This window comes from Exophiala aquamarina (assembly GCF_000709125.1).
Source record: "Exophiala aquamarina CBS 119918 chromosome Unknown aczIA-supercont1.7, whole genome shotgun sequence".
In the NCBI taxonomy this organism is placed as follows: Eukaryota; Fungi; Ascomycota; class Eurotiomycetes; order Chaetothyriales; family Herpotrichiellaceae; genus Exophiala; species Exophiala aquamarina.
In genome coordinates, this window is record NW_013550581.1 from 291,170 (window position 1) to 307,717 (window position 16,548).

The following is a 16,548-nucleotide window of genomic DNA, read 5'->3' on the forward strand; positions in this document are numbered from 1 at the left end:
GAGACCGACCGAGTCGGTTTCTAAAGCTTCGATTTTGGGTTTCGATGGACCAGCTTGCTGAGGCTGGAACCTTAGTTTAAACCCTTGCTCCGCAATGTGCACCGTTGTGCCGAGTACGACGCATTGAAGGATGAGGCTTCCCAACCAAGTCTCAAAAGCGGGTTTGAAAACAACGAGGTGAAGCCGTTGTGGCTTGGCGTTGGCGATGGGGCTTGCCAGGGTGCCAGGGTGCCAGGCCGCCTCAGCCACTGTTGTCAGCTATTCTTGGGGCGGAAAAGCCACTTTGTGGCTGCATAGCTCGTCCGTGATCAGTCTGTAGCCACAATTTGTGGCGCTCACCCCGTCCTCCATCCTGACGCACTTCACTAATACTCCGTGGAAGACTGTCCAAGGGGCCAATTTCGGTAATGCTTGAGCTCGTTCTCCTTCTGGAGCGGTCGGGTAATTGGAGACCTATTGCATGAACAGGGGCCGGCTGAGCATGTCGGGAAGGTGGTGTCGTTGCCAAATCCATCTCCACCGGCGCTTCAACGAGAGCGACTTCATGTCAAGGCCAAGTGGAATCACCAAGACATCCAGCATCGGAATGAGTCACCGTCGGTCATGCGACCCTGGACAGCTGATTGGATTTGAGCTTAGTCTGGACCAGCGACGGTATCAGCGTTAACCGGTGAAGACGTTCCACAGCAATTGACTCGAGGATCTATGGATCAACGGAGCAAAAATAGCAGTAAAGGTCCACTGGGCCGTTGTCAAGCCCTTGGCTGAACTGGAAACCAGCTCACTACCGCATCCAACAAGCCTGATCTTGTGCCCAGGGGCAGCCGTATTGTCTCGTGCAGGAATGAACAGTTCCCAACCACTCAGCTCCTGTTGAGAAAGCGCAGAGAGAGGACATTTCGATCTTGGGCTGATGAACAGCCTGTGATCAATCCATCTGGCCTTCAGGAGCTGGCCATTTCTGTCTTCACGGTATTGGGCGCCTTCAGTCTGGTGCTGTGCGGTCGTCGTGCTAGAGGACTGTCAGCAATCCCACCGTCCGTCGAGATCCGCCTTGTGCTCGACATCTCCAAGTGCGGCCTCTAGTTTTATGCTGATGGAGCGGTGACGAGGGAACAGATTATTGTTCAGGTATGAACTACCAATGGATCTTGCAACAGCTGATGGTTGAAGAAACTGAACGTTGGTGGACGGAATTGCGAATATCGACCCCGCATATTAATAATGTTACTTGCTCAAGCATCCTTCCCCCCATTTCCCACATCGTCGAACACGCGGGAGTTCCTCATGTTCTCCACATGCTTTTGCCCGGTGTTCCTAAGAATGCACCTCAGCTATCGTACAATGTACGGTACTTGGAGAGTGCAAGATTAAGCTCCTGCTATTTTTGGGATGAGAATGACACGGCACTTGTTTGCAGGGCTGGCTGTCGCCACATTTTCACTCTACTCGGGATTCAACATTTCTTGCCGTTCTCTCGGTGATATGCCTACCCAGAGTTGTCCAGTTCGGAGAATGCTTTCCAGCACTCGAACCGCTCCCGGTGGGCTTTGAATCTCATTGAGGGTTTCCATCCTTACAACGACCGTAGCAAGATTTGCGAGGCATTGACTGAGCTACTGATCCAGAGCCCATCGATCCATTCGCGGTTAGAGGCAACTGAGACGCGCATCGAATCGTGATGGATGTTGAAATTGCCCCTTATGCACCCAGAAGCATTCTAGAAACGCTGCCGTGCAGCCTCCCAATATCATGGTTCGATATTTCCCTAGACTTCGATGCAATAGCCGCTCCACTTGTTGAATCACTACGGCATCTCGATCCAGCTGATCTCTCTGACGAGTCCATCTGGCGAGATACATTTGCTCTCACGGGGACCTTGAGAACGTTTTACTCTGCACCTTCGATTGCCAATGCTTGGGCCCAGACTTGTGCGATCCGACAAGCAGGAGGCTTTTCTTTGATCTCGGGCTCAGCTAAACCTACACGTCTGGACAAGGACATTGGATGGGTCAACGTGGCCTTCGCATTCCGAAATGGTGGAAGTCCTGCATCAACATGTTCGGGGTTTCTGTCCCTGGTCCAAGATGAGAATTCAAGGTGGAGAATATGGATGATCAGGACTATTCTAGAACAGCTGGAAGGCTGCGCCGATGTCGACAAACTGACGCCTGTTGACGAGCTCTCACAACCGGCACGCAAGGGCACTAATGGAATCAACCCACTCCCTTCATCACAACCTGTTGACTGCGTGATCGTTGGAGCCGGTCAGGCCGGCCTCGGTACGGCAGGACGGCTCCAAGCTCTCGGCATTTCCTATATTGTTCTCGAGAAGCACGCTCAGATCGGTGATAACTGGATGACTCGGTATGATTCAGCGAGACTGCACACCGCCCGTGAGTATAATCATTTACCATTCGATCGTACATTTCCACTCCCTTACCAAGAATTCCTCACAAAGTATGATCTGGCGAAGGGATATAGGGATTGGATCTATAAGTTTGGTATCGACCAAAATATCTGGTTCAGAACTGTCTTGCAGTCTGGAACCTGGAACGAGACTGAGAAGCTGTGGACTCTTCGCATCAACCATCCCGGCGGTGAGGAGACCATCCAGACTCGACATGTGATCATGGCAGTGGGTGGCGGAGGTCAGGACCCTATCATGCCCACCTACCCCGGCCGAGAGGATTTCCAAGGAACAGTGCTCCATTCAGCAGACTATCAATCAGCAGATGCCTTGAAAGGCAAAGCCGGCATCATCATAGGCACAGCCAACACAGCACACGATGTCGCGGAAGACATGGTCGAAGCAGGCCTCTTGAACATCACGATGGTCCAGCGGACTCGCACATATGTCCTCCCGTGCGAATACTTCAAGGCCATCAGTGATCGTTCATACAATGCCGACGTGCCGACCGTGGACGCCGACCGCGAAGGTTATTCGATGCCGTACGCCGTGACGAGACTCCTCAGCCACAAGGCCCTGCATGCGATGGCGAGAAACCAGCCCGAAAGATTTGATGCCCTGGAGCGTGCGGGCTTTCGCTGCGAGCGCTACGGGGACATCATGTGGCATATCCTCGAAAAACTCGGCGGCCATTACATGGACGTCGGGTGTTCGGAGAAGATCGCCAATGGCCTTGTAAGTCTTACTCCTCAAGACAACCAACTTCTTGTGAATAAGTACGTGAAGCTCCAGCTTTCTAATTTTTTGGCCGTCCGCAAACCAAAATAGATCAAGATGAAATCCGGCGCACTCGCCACGCATTACACGCGCACGGGGCTGGGATTCAGTGACGGCACCGAAATTCCTGCAGATGTCATTGTGTTCTGCACGGGATTCGTGGGAAATATGCGCACCAACGTTGCTAAACTCTTTGGTCAGGGTGTCGCTGACTCGGTCGATGATTTTTGGGGTTTGGATGACGAGGCTGAGCTGAAAGGGGCGTTCAAGGCAACAGGCCGTGAGTGTTCTCCTCCCCACCCTCACTCAGCAAACGTTTCTTATGGTGGTACCATCTACCAGGATCTCTCTTTCAATATATAACTATCTTGTTTCGAGTTAGTCAGTTACTGACCTAGCGCTGCTCTCCTCAAATAGATCCTGGCTTATGGTATATGGGTGGTACGATCGGCCACGCCCGGTATTATTCGCGGCACGTTGCTTTACAGATTAAAGCGCAGCTCGTGGGGACGCCCTTGCCTGTGTACGACGAGGAAAGGAGACGTTGATCCAAGGGAGTGAAGAGTTGGAGACATTGGCTAGGAGGGAACGAGAGATTTCCGGCACGACGGGTGGTGGAAGGTGGAGAGTTGTATTCAGATGCGAGATTGAAGGATGTTATTATTTCAACGTAGTATAGTATCTCGCTCGTTTGCTCAAAACAGTGTAAAGATCAGACAGTACCAGGATATCTCCTCCGTGCTGTTCCCATGGTCGTTGGCGAAGCATCCTACCCACAATCTAGCCTTTCTGCCTCTAATCATCCCAATTCCGAAGCCACCTCCATATATCCCTTTATTTCGTCGTTGTATGTCGCCTCAAAAGGATGACGGGGCGCGTCGCTCCTGCATGGTTTTCATCTGATGATCTCCGGTGCGATTTTGAAGCCATATCCCTCCTTTTCCCAAGTCCACTCTCGATGCCCAAACCTTTACCAGCTCGTCACCATCACCATCATCATCATCATCACATGCTCATTCCAGAAACCCCCACAAATTGTTCAGACTCTCACTCAGACAAGGGTGCGCAAAGATCCCGCCTTCCAGCTCATCATAGGTCAAGCCACCCATCATCGCGAGCTGGACCATACTCATGATCTCACCGCCCTCAATTCCCAGGCACGCAAAACCCAATATCTCCTTGGTATCCGCATCCACCACAGCTTTCATGAAACCTTTTGTCTCATCTGTCTCGAGTGCGCGCGCGACATACGCCATTGGCATCTTCGCGACCTTGATGTTCTTCTCTGGAAACTGTTTGCGCGCGTCGGTTTCCGTCAGCCCGACGCGGCCGAGCTGTGGGTCCATGAAGACAGTGTAGGGGACGAGGCGGTTCTGTATCGATGCCTTTTCGCCGCTGTTGGCGTGCGTCAGTTGGTTGTGCCGCACTACCCGCATGTCGTCGTACGAGATGTGGGTGAATTGCGGGCCTCCTTTGACGTCGCCGAGCGCGTAGACCTGCGGGTTGGTCGTTTGTAGGTGCTCGTCGATTTTCACGAAGCCGTGCTTGTCGACTTCGATGCCGGCGGCTTCGAGGCCTAGGTCTGGTGTGTTCGGTACGCGGCCTGCGGCGCTGAGAACGTGCGAGAGGAGAAGGGATTTAATGCTCCCGTCGCCAAGTTTCAGCGACATGACGATCTGGCCAAGGGTCACGTTTCCGATGTCCGTGGTCTGCGTGCTCGTGTACACGTCAATGCCGCCGTCGACGAGGATCTGCTTCACGGCTTCCGACACGTCAGGGTCTTCGCGCGGCAGGAGTCGGTCGGCTCGTTGTATGATGCTGACTTTCGCTCCGAACCGCTTCAGCATCTGTCCGAATTCGATCCCCACGTATCCTCCTCCGACCACAGCGATGTGTCGTGGGACTTCGCCGAGCTCCATGACTGTCGTGGAATTCAAGATCGCGGGGACAGTTTCTGCATTCTTGGTGTCCAGCTGAGCAGGCGAGCAGCCAGTGTTGATGAAGATTTCATCTGCCGTGAGGACTATCTTATCATTCGACCCATTGATGGCGACTTCGATGGTCGTGGGTCCCGTGAATTTCGCCTTGCCCATGATTAGGTCTAAGCCCTCGGTGGCCTTGATGCGATTCTCGCCGCCGCCACGGAAGGAATCGACAATGTCGCGTTTGCGTTTTCGAACCGTCTCGATGTTCATGATAAGAGAGCTTTTCTTGAATTGTACGCCGTATGACTGTGCCCGGCACGCGAGGTGGGCGATTCTCGCCGATGCTACCATTGTTTTCTGTTAAGCATTGCATTAGTTACCTAGTCCAAGCTCAAAGTCCGGCTCGGAACAGCAATAGCAAGCAGAATCGGCAAACTTACAGTAGGCGTGCATCCTTCGTTGACGCATGTTCCTGTGCGATATCACATATTAGCACCTTGATCCATACACGTGAACTCCCCCCCACTCTAAGCCTTGAGTTCAAGATCCAAGATTTCGAACTAACCTCCAACATGCGTACTCTCAATCAACGCCGTCTTCCGACCTGCTTTCGCATATGCTTGAGCCAGAGGCCCACCAGCTTGGCCCGAGCCAATGACGATGGCGTCGTAGTGGTTTGTAGTTGGTGAAGACATTGTAATATTGCCGCTACCCTTAGGAGTAGACGACGGGAGCGAGGAAGTAGAAATCTTCCGCAACACTGGGGTCGGTAACGTTGTTGAAATACGTGCCTGCAGGCGGCCGTTGTCAAAAACCAAGACTCGTCGTGGGATCACGAGTCTCGCGAGCATTAAACAAAGTTGCTCAGATAGATATTCGGGGTGGTGATCATTCCACTATTAACCAGTGGCCACGTCGAGGAAGGGATTGACCTCTTTTTTTCTTGGTTCCGTATCTTTTCTCTTGTGATACTATCCACGGCAGCCTGGATCAAAGGAATTTTAATAACTAAGACAATCGCGGGCCGGTCTGAGCAAGCAACGCTTTTTAAATGTTCTTTTCCCCCTTCCTTCCTCTGGGGCACACACACCCTGAGACAACGCGACGCATGCTTAGTCACGCCCCCTCCCGGTCCCCACGGGTGCATCTTCGTCAGACAGGCTGCCTTGATTTGGAAAGATTTGTGGGGAAGGAATGAATGAAAGCATGAATGGGCTTCAAGCCGCAGACCAGGGCTTCAAAGGATGTATCATGTATGTATGTTAGGTGATCTGCATGGTTGTTTCGGAGCCAAAGGCATGCGATCGCGAGCGTGAAAGGGGGACGATTAGGTTATTCCAAGCTGACGTGGTTTCCTATATATATGCGCGATTTCTCAGAGCCATGCCGGGTCATAAGGCGAAGACTATGAGGGAGTGCCCGTGTGCGAGGACGTAGAAGTATTGTAACAGGGTTAAGTTGTAAGGATGAGGCTAACTACTACATACCAATACAGATACGTTCAAGAGACTGCAAGAGTCCTTTGTTACACAGACTTTGACCAATCCAATTCCTGCCCCTGATTTCACAATTTCGCCACACGGTCTGATGTCTTTTGCATCTTTGCCCTGTCAGCCTACGATTGCTCGCTCGCTCATCATCATGCGGTTTGGATCTCCTCGTTGTAGCCAGTGCTGTGTACACCGTTGCTCTGCGCCATATCGCTGTCCTGGATATCGTCTTGAATGCCGGGCACACCGGTTTCAGCAGCCAGTTGGTCCGGCTGGTCCTGTAGTAGGCCGTCGTGGTGTACTTTCAGCGCTGCACAATGATGGTTAGCCTTCCGAGAAATGAGTCCAGGGCATGGGTTTACTTACTTGTCGGGAAAGGATACCAGGAGGAGTAATTTTCGAGCATGAAGACCTCGATGCTGCCCGGATTGGGTTTAGGGTCGCTACTTGTCGGATTTGGTTGAGGAATCGTTTTCTTGAGCTGACCTTGGGAGCCTGGCGCGCGGCGAAGGTTCTTCAGTTTGGCGAATACCTTCAACTGAGCTGCCATGGCGACTTCGACGATGGGTCGACCGAGGCACGAGTGAGGACCGTAGCCGTGGTGGATGTACAGCGAGCGATCACGATTTGGATCAATTTCGCGCGCGTTGGGGAAGACTTTCTCGTCGAGCCCGACGGTGATGAAATCCGTGTAGATTTGATCTCCGGTCTTGATCTCCACTGGTGTTCCATCGTCATCGATGACAGTGTCGACGTTGGATTTGCGGAGCAGGCCGAAGGCGGCGGGGGCCAGACGATTTGCTTCGAGAGCATAGCCCTTGAGCTTCTCAAAGTCCTCTGGTGCATTCGACCATGCGCACCTTTGAATCTCGGACCAGTGCTTCGTATAATACTCCTCTTTCAGGTAAACGTCCAACATTTGGGTGAAGTGCTGCGCTTGCGTGGCAACAGCCGCGGCAGCAGTGGGAATGATAGTCCACACAACCTCGTCCACCGATTTCCCGCCTTCAAACAAACGTTTCAGGAGTTGGGCACCGTAATCTTCTAGCATCTTCCCAGCGGTTCCCATTGGAAGCAGATCGCCAAGATGGAGCCAGCCGCCGACCTTGACAGCTTCGCAGACAACCTTGACGAGTTTCCCGATCTGTTCGGTTGCCGTCTTTGCTCCGCCCCTTAATTTGAATGACCGTGCGGTATCAAGATCCAGGAACACATATGCAAACAGGACGGAAAGAGCCAGATAGAGTTGATCAACCTCGACGGCAGCCAGGTTCATGTCTCCACGCTTCTTGAGTGGCAAGTGAAACAATTTGGCAACGAAAATAGCGTGTGATGGATTGCCAACATCACGGCACGCGTCAAGTTGGTACCACTCGCCTCTCAAGCGTTCTGACCTTGCGACAACTAATTGAGTTGTTAGATCTTCGTAGAACGTTTGCACTTGTTTTAAACCATTGACAGGACAGTAGAGGGCGTTCTGCACATCTTTGCGTTGCGTTGCGTTGGATGGCTTGTCGCCACTCAGCATATAATCGTGTTTGGTCAAGGAATAGGTATGAGGGCCCCACGGAACCGCAAATGAGGCTTGGTCCTTCAAGATGTCGGTCACTGCCTTCCATGAGCGGATCGATGTTGGAGGTCCAATATATGACGGCCTCTGATAGTCGAATTGCTCTTCCTTGCCGAGTTTGGCCATGATCTTGCGGTTCTCTTCTGGTACTGTAAATGGGTACATGGCGTATATCGAGTTACCTCGATAGTAGAATGGCAGGGCTCTCATGACCAAGTTGTAGAAACAGCCACCTTGCGCAACATCGGGATCAGAGTTGACCTGTGCCCAGCCAAACGAAGTCAAGTTGGCTGGCGTGTAATCGATAGTGTAGAAGCGGTCGCCTCGAGTGAGCGCAACCGCATCTGCAAGGATAGCCCTGGAAATGGTGTACCCGGGACATAGGCCGGAGCCCGGTTCCAACGGATCCTTGGCATCTTCAGCAACTAGACCAGGGTAAAGTTCGACATAATCGGGGTGCTGGTAGAGAGCCTTTAATGAACGAGCTACTTCTTCGTTCCTGGTGATGTCGGAGAATGTTCGATGAGGCTCCAGCTTGAAGAACTTCCGGAGTTCATTCAACGTCGCCACATTCCATGCTCTTGCCTGCTGCATTCCCAATGTCTCGATCAACTTCATCACAAGGGGGACGTTTCTGGGTCCGAAGGCGCATGCTACGTCCTCAGTGGCATCACTCAAGATCTTGATAAGATCTTCGTCGCGGAAGGTGCCACGCTCGGTTCTCTTAATTTTCCCGCCATCGAGCTCCCACTTCGTCGGGTCGCTGCCAATCTTCTCGAGCCAGCGTCTCAGGGCTTTCAGGAGATCGGCCTGGGTGACTGTGGAGATGTCCTGGTCCGGGAACAAGGAGTTGTACAATTCATTGGTCCATTTCTCATCTTTCACACTGATAGCAGAGTGCCATCGGTAAACCAGGTTGAATTCCACACTGACTTGATTGCCCACACCGGAGGGCACACCCTGAGCGTCAAAAACCTCGCTGAAGTCTTTGCGAGGATCTAAGGTCCAGGTCGAGCTGGATCTGTTGAGATTAAGGATGGTCTTCACGTAGTCATTAAGAATGATGTTGACATAAAGCCCACATGTGACCAGTCGAGCAGTTTGGAAGAGGTCATTGTCCAACTTCTTGACAGCCCTCTCATCGCTCTCGTCCTTAGGAATCTTGAATCGACCCCCTTCGTTGATCTCTTTGAGTTGTATTGCTACATAGTTGTGGAACCGATTGAAACACACAATGATGGCACAGACACCTGGTGGAAAGCCAAGGATTCTGTTCTCACAGAAGGCGTCAGGTTTCAGGAGGCCATCCTTGAATGTTCTGATTTTGTTTTGCTCTTCCTGGCTACTGCCATATAAAGGAGCAAGATCTAGATAGGACGATGTCTTGACTCTGCCGTAGTCGGTCGGGTCTGTATGGAAGCAATCGTGAATGATGATGGTTGCAAGGTAGAACAGCATGCTAGATATTTTGTTAGGATGTTCTCTCGGTGTTTCCTCACGTGCGAAGATAGCATCGAAAATAACACCTGGGTCCGGGAGTACACCAGGCTTTAGAGTCTGAGGAGTAACAGTCCTAGCGTAGTATGAGCCAGCTTTCCCGAGGTGAGGATACATGATGTTGTTGTTGCAGCCATCCGCGGTACGATACTTATACGCATCCCCTTGATAGGAGAGTGGAGGATGCTCCAGGTTCTCCCACAGCAGCTTTATGAATTGACCACTCAGATCACCCAAAGCCTTGGACTCCGCGGGTAATGATGCAGCCAACTGGATGATTCTCTCCATCTAGGACCCGAGGATTAATGAACGGCAATAACAAAGATAAAGAGTGACCACGAACCTGATAGATCCGATCATCCACCATGCCGCCATCGAACAGTTTGGTATCAACCAAAGAAGAGATCAAGCCGATGTTTTCGCCCAGCCTGGGAGCTTGACTGGCAATATCGGCCAAAACTCGAGCTAGGAATGGACGGGATTGCACGGAGGCGCCATTGATGACTGGATTGGTAGGATCAGGGGCAGAACCAGCAATGCTCTCAAAAAGGCCCTTTATGGTAGCCGTCAGTTTGGAACCGGCAGATTCGCCGTCCCGGTCGTTGGAAAAGTCCTGAGCTGATGGCATTGCGTCGATGGAAGTAGAGGAGAGCTTCCGCTTGCGCGACATGTTGTCCGTGAGGGAATCGTTTAGTTTATAGGTAAGCGGCTGAGGGCAGGGCGCTCAGACGAGGATTGAAAAGAATGTGTGGAGAGCTCCAGGCGAACGCTGCAAGGCAAAGGGGGATTACGCAAAACGGTCGAGCAATGATACTGATTAGCGAGTGAATAGGCAACAAACAGGTGGAAGAATGAATGAAAGTGTTGCATAGGACATTCTGATGACCGGGCCCCTCAGGGCTGAGCAACAGAGCTGAGGCCAGGAAGCTCAGTGGCCTTGCGAAGGGACCAGGATTAGCAGGGGCCTGAGAGGAGAGTTGGCAATATGGATGGTGTGATTGGAGAGAGAAGGTCTTGGTTGAAGGGTTTGGCACAATTCAGCCCCCCGGGGCATGGATCGATATTGTTAGTGTCGACTTCGATCCATTAGTCTCGGCATGGCTTTTGGCAGCTTTAATGGATGGATGTGTGGAGACCGAATGAAGGAAGCTTGTAGATATGGAGAACGGAGTCCATCTGACGGTGATACCTCACGAGTAGATAGTACGGAGTACTCGTAAGCAGTAATGATGGCAGGGAGAAAGGACTGCTGCCCATGTGGAGCCACTAGAAGTGCTGTTCCTCATGTCCTCAATAATGGATGGATAGCCATGAGCTGCCCTGTAGGGGGCTGAAGAGGGTTTCATCGATGATGTCGATGATACCAAGGACTGTTCATGCAGAGCAGCATGAGAGTACTCCGTAGATTGATAGACTCGGCGGTTTGGGAGTGAGGTCCCTTGTATGGCCCGATAGGTATCCGCCATGGGAATACCCGCACAAACGGTGGAGCTGCTGTTCGGCGGACCATCCAGTTAAAGATTGGGCATGCGCCTCGGGCGGAAGCTAACCAATTCGTCACAAGATTGGCTTCAACGGGTCGCCCGGACAGACACCCTTTAACCAAACCTCAGCCAGAGCACAGGCTTCCTCAGGTCCCTCGTGCGTTAGGTAAACGGTTCTTTTGTGCCCTGGGCTTGGTACTACGTATACTGGACGCGTGGGCCCGCCAGTGTCATGCCAGTGTCATGCCAGTGTCATGAATCAATCAGCAAGCTTTCATTCGGAGTACATACCCAGGTATTCCTGCAAGCCTTTCTTCGTTTGTGATGCTCGAGATGTCGGATTACACTTAATTTCGCACGCTCTCTCCTCCGTGTGTAACCTAAGCTATCCAGCTCACCGGGTTTCCCTATTGTTTCGTAGCCGATGCGTCTCGTGTGGGATCGTGGACCATCAATGCTGGTCTCAGGAGGCCTTTGCACTGTTTCGGCTTCGTGTAACAACAATCCTAGGCCCTGACACCTTACGAGTACGAATCTGGACGCCTTGCAAATTGGCCACGTGCACCTCTCTATAAAAGACTCAGACCCAAATCACATTGTATTGTACAACGGAGGGGGTCACGCGGCGAGTCAAGGCTCCTGAATCCCTGCTCCGTTGGCTTGGGAGCCATTGAGGACAGAATATCTATGTTCAGGCTGGAGACGGACACATGACTCGTGTTACTTCAGCTGCGAGGAATAATACTATCAAAGCATTACTTGAAATCTCATCTGGGAACACTCAAAGACTAACTCAACCAACCTTGCTCCGAAGCACGGCTCTTTACAAGTCTTCAATAACGAGTCATTGTACGTCTCATGCAAGGTGGCCAGATCGATCCTTCCCACTTCCTTGAGATAGTTCGGAAGGCTGGCAAAGTCGGGGACTAGACGCTCAAACCAGGCTTCGTCACCCTCGACTCGGGCCTATAGTGCCATTCTATACGATTGTAGGCCTTGTCGTTGGCTTCACTCCGATGAATCGATCCTTCAAAGCTCCCATCCAGATTTTATTCTATCGACTTTCGATATTCAAGGTAGGCACTTACATCGCTCTCAAGAGTTAAACCCCTCCTTCTCTTGCACAGTAAACACATGCGTTCCAGAACATCAAAGGTTGCCTGGACGAAGTCCGGTGAGAAAGCAAAGGCGATCCATTGCCGCGACCTCACATAGTGATCAACATGCGCAACCTTGTCCGATGTGTTGACAAGGAATTGCTGGCCACTGGTGGCGTTGCCTATGATAGCATACGCTTCCCCCCGAAGCGTCGAGTGAGGTACTCACTCTACTGAGAGGTGTGAACGAGAACTCCCTTGTACTCCCACTCAAACCCTGGGATGTCCGGGAAAGTTGGGGACGTTCAGTCTTCCGGCCGCCTCGACGAAAAAGTGGGACGTATCGGTGAAAATATCTCCTGTGGCGAGATCTCTGATCATAACCTCCCATTGGTGTATAATGTCAGACCATTTGCCTGGAGGATAGAAATTGGTGCTTGGGACGAAGATTCTCATCGACTCCATACTCCTTGACAAGTGTATTCTCGGATTTCTCATCCAGGGGAGTAGTACTCCGGCCAGCGAGGGTGCAGACCAAATGTCAATTCTGAATACTTGCCTTGAGTAGAGCTTGTATTGGACAGCAACAGGATATATATCAATACATACTGTAGCTATCTGATAGGATATCACACCTGACTCCAAGATAGCGATTCTGCGCCCATGTATCGCCCTGTTTCTTTCCGCAAGCCCACCCAGCCTTGCACGTGTGAGAGCAGGTATGCTCACTACAGTGCCTCGTTGTTCGTACACAGTATAAGACAAGTTCTTGACTTTCCTATATATCAATATGAAAGCAGTAATATCAGCTATGCCCGCGCCAACGACGATAAGCTAACACTCGGGTTAGTGGAACCCAGAACAGCCTGCTGCCACTCACTTTCGCTGGAGAGGACGGGTTGTAAGGTCGATCTTGTGGTTTCCACGGCGTGGTCGAGTCTGGCTCAAAAAAGCCGGACGTCTCATTCGCAATGGGACGTGAAAGCGCTTCTTTCAAATGATCTAACCTTTCAACTGCTCTTACCACGCTTGGTCGGTCGGTGTAACCTCTTAGAAAACTTGCTATTTGGGCCACAGCAGAATATTACCTTGGACTTATTTCACAGTCAGCAAGCGATGAGGACTTATCAGCTCTCGAGGGATGAAGGAAAAGCGTCGATGAATGGTGCATAGTGGTGGTATGCTTGGACTGCACAATATGGATGATTATTACGAATCGACGCTGTTTTCCGAGATTGGTTGGGAGCCCATATCATATATGGTAAGTCGCGCCCAGCCTGCCGACTTGGCCTCATGTCAGACTCCCCTTGGTGTCTCTTGAGTTCAGGCTCTGTGGTTCTTAGCTAGGGAAATTGGGAGGACATGCAGGAAAGAGATAATGGATTGGCGGATAGAGGGGGGCAGGGATTGGATTGACTTGTATTCATCGGATCCATCGCCTTTACGTCCTTTCCAGTCATGCATGTATAGGCGAGAATTCAGCTATTAAGGGCACGTGGCAGAACTTATTGAGGGTCTGAGAGTATAGTGGATCTCCGGTGCGTCTCGATATGTTTTCGAAGGCCGCTCCGAAAGCTTGATCGGGATCCCGTCACAACGGGGAGAGTGCTGTTCATCGATGTACAACAAGTCAAGGAAACAGTTATTGGTGGGGCTGGAATTAGGTCAATTAGATACCAACAAGTACCTACGATGACTTGGATATGACAGCTGAAGTGTATAGGAAGTATGTAAGAATCCTTGGTTGCTGTCTGTCAGGCGAAGATGAACATGCATAGTATCAAGCATAAGGAAAGCGTTTTGAGCGGGAAGAGCATCATGGAAATTCAGCCTTGACGCTCCCAATTAGCCATGATTCAACTTGTGTTTTGCCCGGACTCAATTTGCGAAGATATCAAGGATGAAGCAGGAGATAAGCAACACAGTTTGCTCCAGTCGTTCAGGAGTGTCGCATTTTTGTGTTTCGACACGCTGCGAAGCACGTGACTCGCACGTGAGGGTTCATGACTGAGGGGACATATGCTTAGGTAATATTAGTCTCCAATTGCTGCTCCGCACCCACTACGCCAAGACCGCACATGAAATTTCACTGGCACAAAGGGCTGTCTGCGAGACTGCGACTTCGATTTCTATCGTAAAGAAACCCTCACACCAAACACAGCACAGATCTCACTACCGTCAAGATGTCGAAGCGAGGGTAAGTTGATTTCCAAGCGAGGATTACGACGAGTCAAACCATAATCGCGGTCCTGGGCGAACGGTTGGCTTATATGAGTGACGCTCAGCTAATAAAATTGTCTTCGGCAGTCGCGGTGGTGCCTCTGGCAACAAACTCAAGATGACTCTCGGTCTTCCTGTGTACGTACTCTCCGATTTCCACGATGCCGATGCCTGAAGGATCTCCAAAGAAACCAAAGCTGGGACCTTCTCCACCGTGATGGCAGGTTTTGGACTTTATTGCCTTGTGCAAGGACGATCCGCAAGAAACATGTCGCTTGTTGGACTTGGACTAATACCCTTGCTTACAGCGGAGCCGTAATGTCATGCGCCGATAACTCGGGTGCTCGAAATCTATACATCATCTCAGTCAAGGGAATTGGTGCAAGATTGAACAGACTTCCCGCCGCGGGCGTTGGTGACATGGTCATGGCCACGGTCAAGAAGGGAAAGCCTGAGCTGAGGAAGAAGGGTATGTTACTCTCGAACGAATCACCACGAAGTTCCCACTTGGACAAGAGAACGCAGCTCACCTTTGTTGTCTTTTCCTAGTCATGCCTGCGGTTGTAGTCCGACAATCGAAACCTTGGCGACGATCGGATGGAATCTACCTCTACTTCGAAGATAACGCTGGCGTCATTGTCAACCCCAAAGGCGAAATGAAGGGCAGTGCCATTACTGGACCCGTTGGAAAGGAAGCAGCTGAGCTATGGCCCAGAATAGCGAGTAACAGCGGTGTTGTGATGTAAGAAGGGCGGTGCATCGGAGTTTTTCACCAGGCAATAAAAGAGATGATCTGATCCAAGAAGCGATCAAGCATCAAGATTTCAGGGTGGCATTGACAAATGCTGCACACCTCGTCTACAAAAATGATACCATCAACGCCAACTCTGTTGTGCAATCCGACAATGCTTTCGGAGAGTCTCCTTGTTGGAAATGCAGGAAAGTCTGCCCCGTAAGACCTTTCCAAATATGACTACATTGACCAGGCAGTATGAGGCCTGACGGCGCCTAACTGTCACCCATTCCACGGGTGCCGGCGGTGCAGAGCCACTTCTTCTACTGGGGCCCCGAACAGCTTGTTCCTTATCGCTATGTTTATTGACATGAAACTCTCTTTCTCTATGTACCGTGACACGAGGGACTTCCAGGAAAACGGCCTTAACCTCTCTATAATTGTAGCCCGTAATCAGTAGCCCCACTGATTTCTGAATTGGTCGACAATTGACCCATTTGGGTCAAATCGTACTCGGTAAGGCAGACTCGTAGAGCTGAGGAGCCTAAAAAGGCCAGGAAGAAGCTCTTTCGACGGTACGAGGCAGGTCAAACCCAAGGTCTCGGTAGCGGCACGTGGTTGGGAAATTCAGCCTTCCGAAGCAGACACCTTTGTCCAGGCTCCCAGTCGGAGATCGTCCCAGTTTTTGAGTTTAGCCGACATACAGTACTCGTAACTGTGTATTGTTACAGGGGATGTGGCCTGATGATGTGTTCCGGGTCTATGTGACTGTTTCCTTCTTCCACCTTGATTGGGACGACACTACTACCTGCAATCACACGACGGACATGCAAAGGAAGTCCTGTTCTCGGGAAGGCGTTGCCGGAGTCAATGCCCCTACCTGAGCTGAATCGGATTCACTCCCACCGGTGACAGATCTTACTTGGCATGTTTTGAGTCAAGATACACATTCTGGCCAGGGAGGCCTCTGCAGATTTAAGCCACATCTTGCCCGGTCACTGCCACTACGGAGGACTGTGCTCCATATTGAGTGACGGTGAGAGCCTGAGAGGCGAATCTTGGAGCTTTCCGGCTCTAAGTCGGAACTCGGTAAGGGCGCCCAGTGCACCCACCGCATCTACGGCCACCAGCAGGAAGATCCAGAGACTAAAGTCCTCTGGTGGTGGAGGTCCAGGGTGCCGGGCCAAAGCCAGTTCATTTCTGGTAAGTGCAAAAGTGCATTTCGGCAAAGGTTAAATAACAAGACTGGGTTGATGGTTTGGAGAGGTTGGGTTTCTGTGCGCTTGGTGCCTCATTCTAAGCGTGGCATGTCTGTCTCTGAGCAGCTGGAAAATCCCACCGAAGA

The 16,548-nt window shown here is 51.3% G+C and overlaps 5 protein-coding genes across 5 annotated transcripts; 2 read left to right on the forward strand and 3 right to left on the reverse strand.

The window, feature by feature from the left end:
- Window positions 1–1,681: 1,681 nt before the first annotated feature.
- Window positions 1,682–3,550, forward strand: A1O9_08148 (uncharacterized protein; the record flags this gene model as incomplete). Its single annotated transcript, XM_013402534.1, has 2 exons — window positions 1,682–3,145; window positions 3,239–3,550. The coding sequence occupies 2 exons, from the start codon at window positions 1,682–1,684 to the stop codon at window positions 3,548–3,550; spliced, it is 1,776 nt and encodes a 591-aa protein (XP_013257988.1).
- A 650-nt stretch (window positions 3,551–4,200) lies between these two features.
- A1O9_08149 (mercuric reductase) lies at window positions 4,201–5,807 on the reverse strand (the record flags this gene model as incomplete). Its single annotated transcript, XM_013402535.1, has 3 exons — window positions 4,201–5,469; window positions 5,553–5,584; window positions 5,678–5,807. 3 exons carry the CDS (start codon window positions 5,805–5,807, stop codon window positions 4,201–4,203), a joined length of 1,431 nt encoding a protein of 476 aa, XP_013257989.1.
- A 944-nt stretch (window positions 5,808–6,751) lies between these two features.
- A1O9_08150 (uncharacterized protein) lies at window positions 6,752–10,339 on the reverse strand (the record flags this gene model as incomplete). The annotated part of the gene is made up of 3 exons (XM_013402536.1): window positions 6,752–6,912; window positions 6,969–9,957; window positions 10,013–10,339. The coding sequence occupies 3 exons, from the start codon at window positions 10,337–10,339 to the stop codon at window positions 6,752–6,754; spliced, it is 3,477 nt and encodes a 1,158-aa protein (XP_013257990.1).
- Window positions 10,340–12,322: 1,983 nt separating this feature from the next.
- Window positions 12,323–13,084, reverse strand: A1O9_08151 (uncharacterized protein). The gene is made up of 3 exons (XM_013402537.1): window positions 12,980–13,084; window positions 12,856–12,923; window positions 12,323–12,809 (listed from the first exon to the last, which is right to left on the reverse strand). Coding segments are annotated over exons 2-3 (291 nt in total). The 5' UTR covers window positions 12,858–12,923; window positions 12,980–13,084; the 3' UTR covers window positions 12,323–12,520.
- Window positions 13,085–14,788: 1,704 nt separating this feature from the next.
- Window positions 14,789–15,216, forward strand: A1O9_08152 (60S ribosomal protein L23; the record flags this gene model as incomplete). Its single annotated transcript, XM_013402538.1, has 2 exons — window positions 14,789–14,939; window positions 15,020–15,216. The coding sequence occupies 2 exons, from the start codon at window positions 14,789–14,791 to the stop codon at window positions 15,214–15,216; spliced, it is 348 nt and encodes a 115-aa protein (XP_013257992.1).
- Window positions 15,217–16,548: the final 1,332 nt, after the last annotated feature.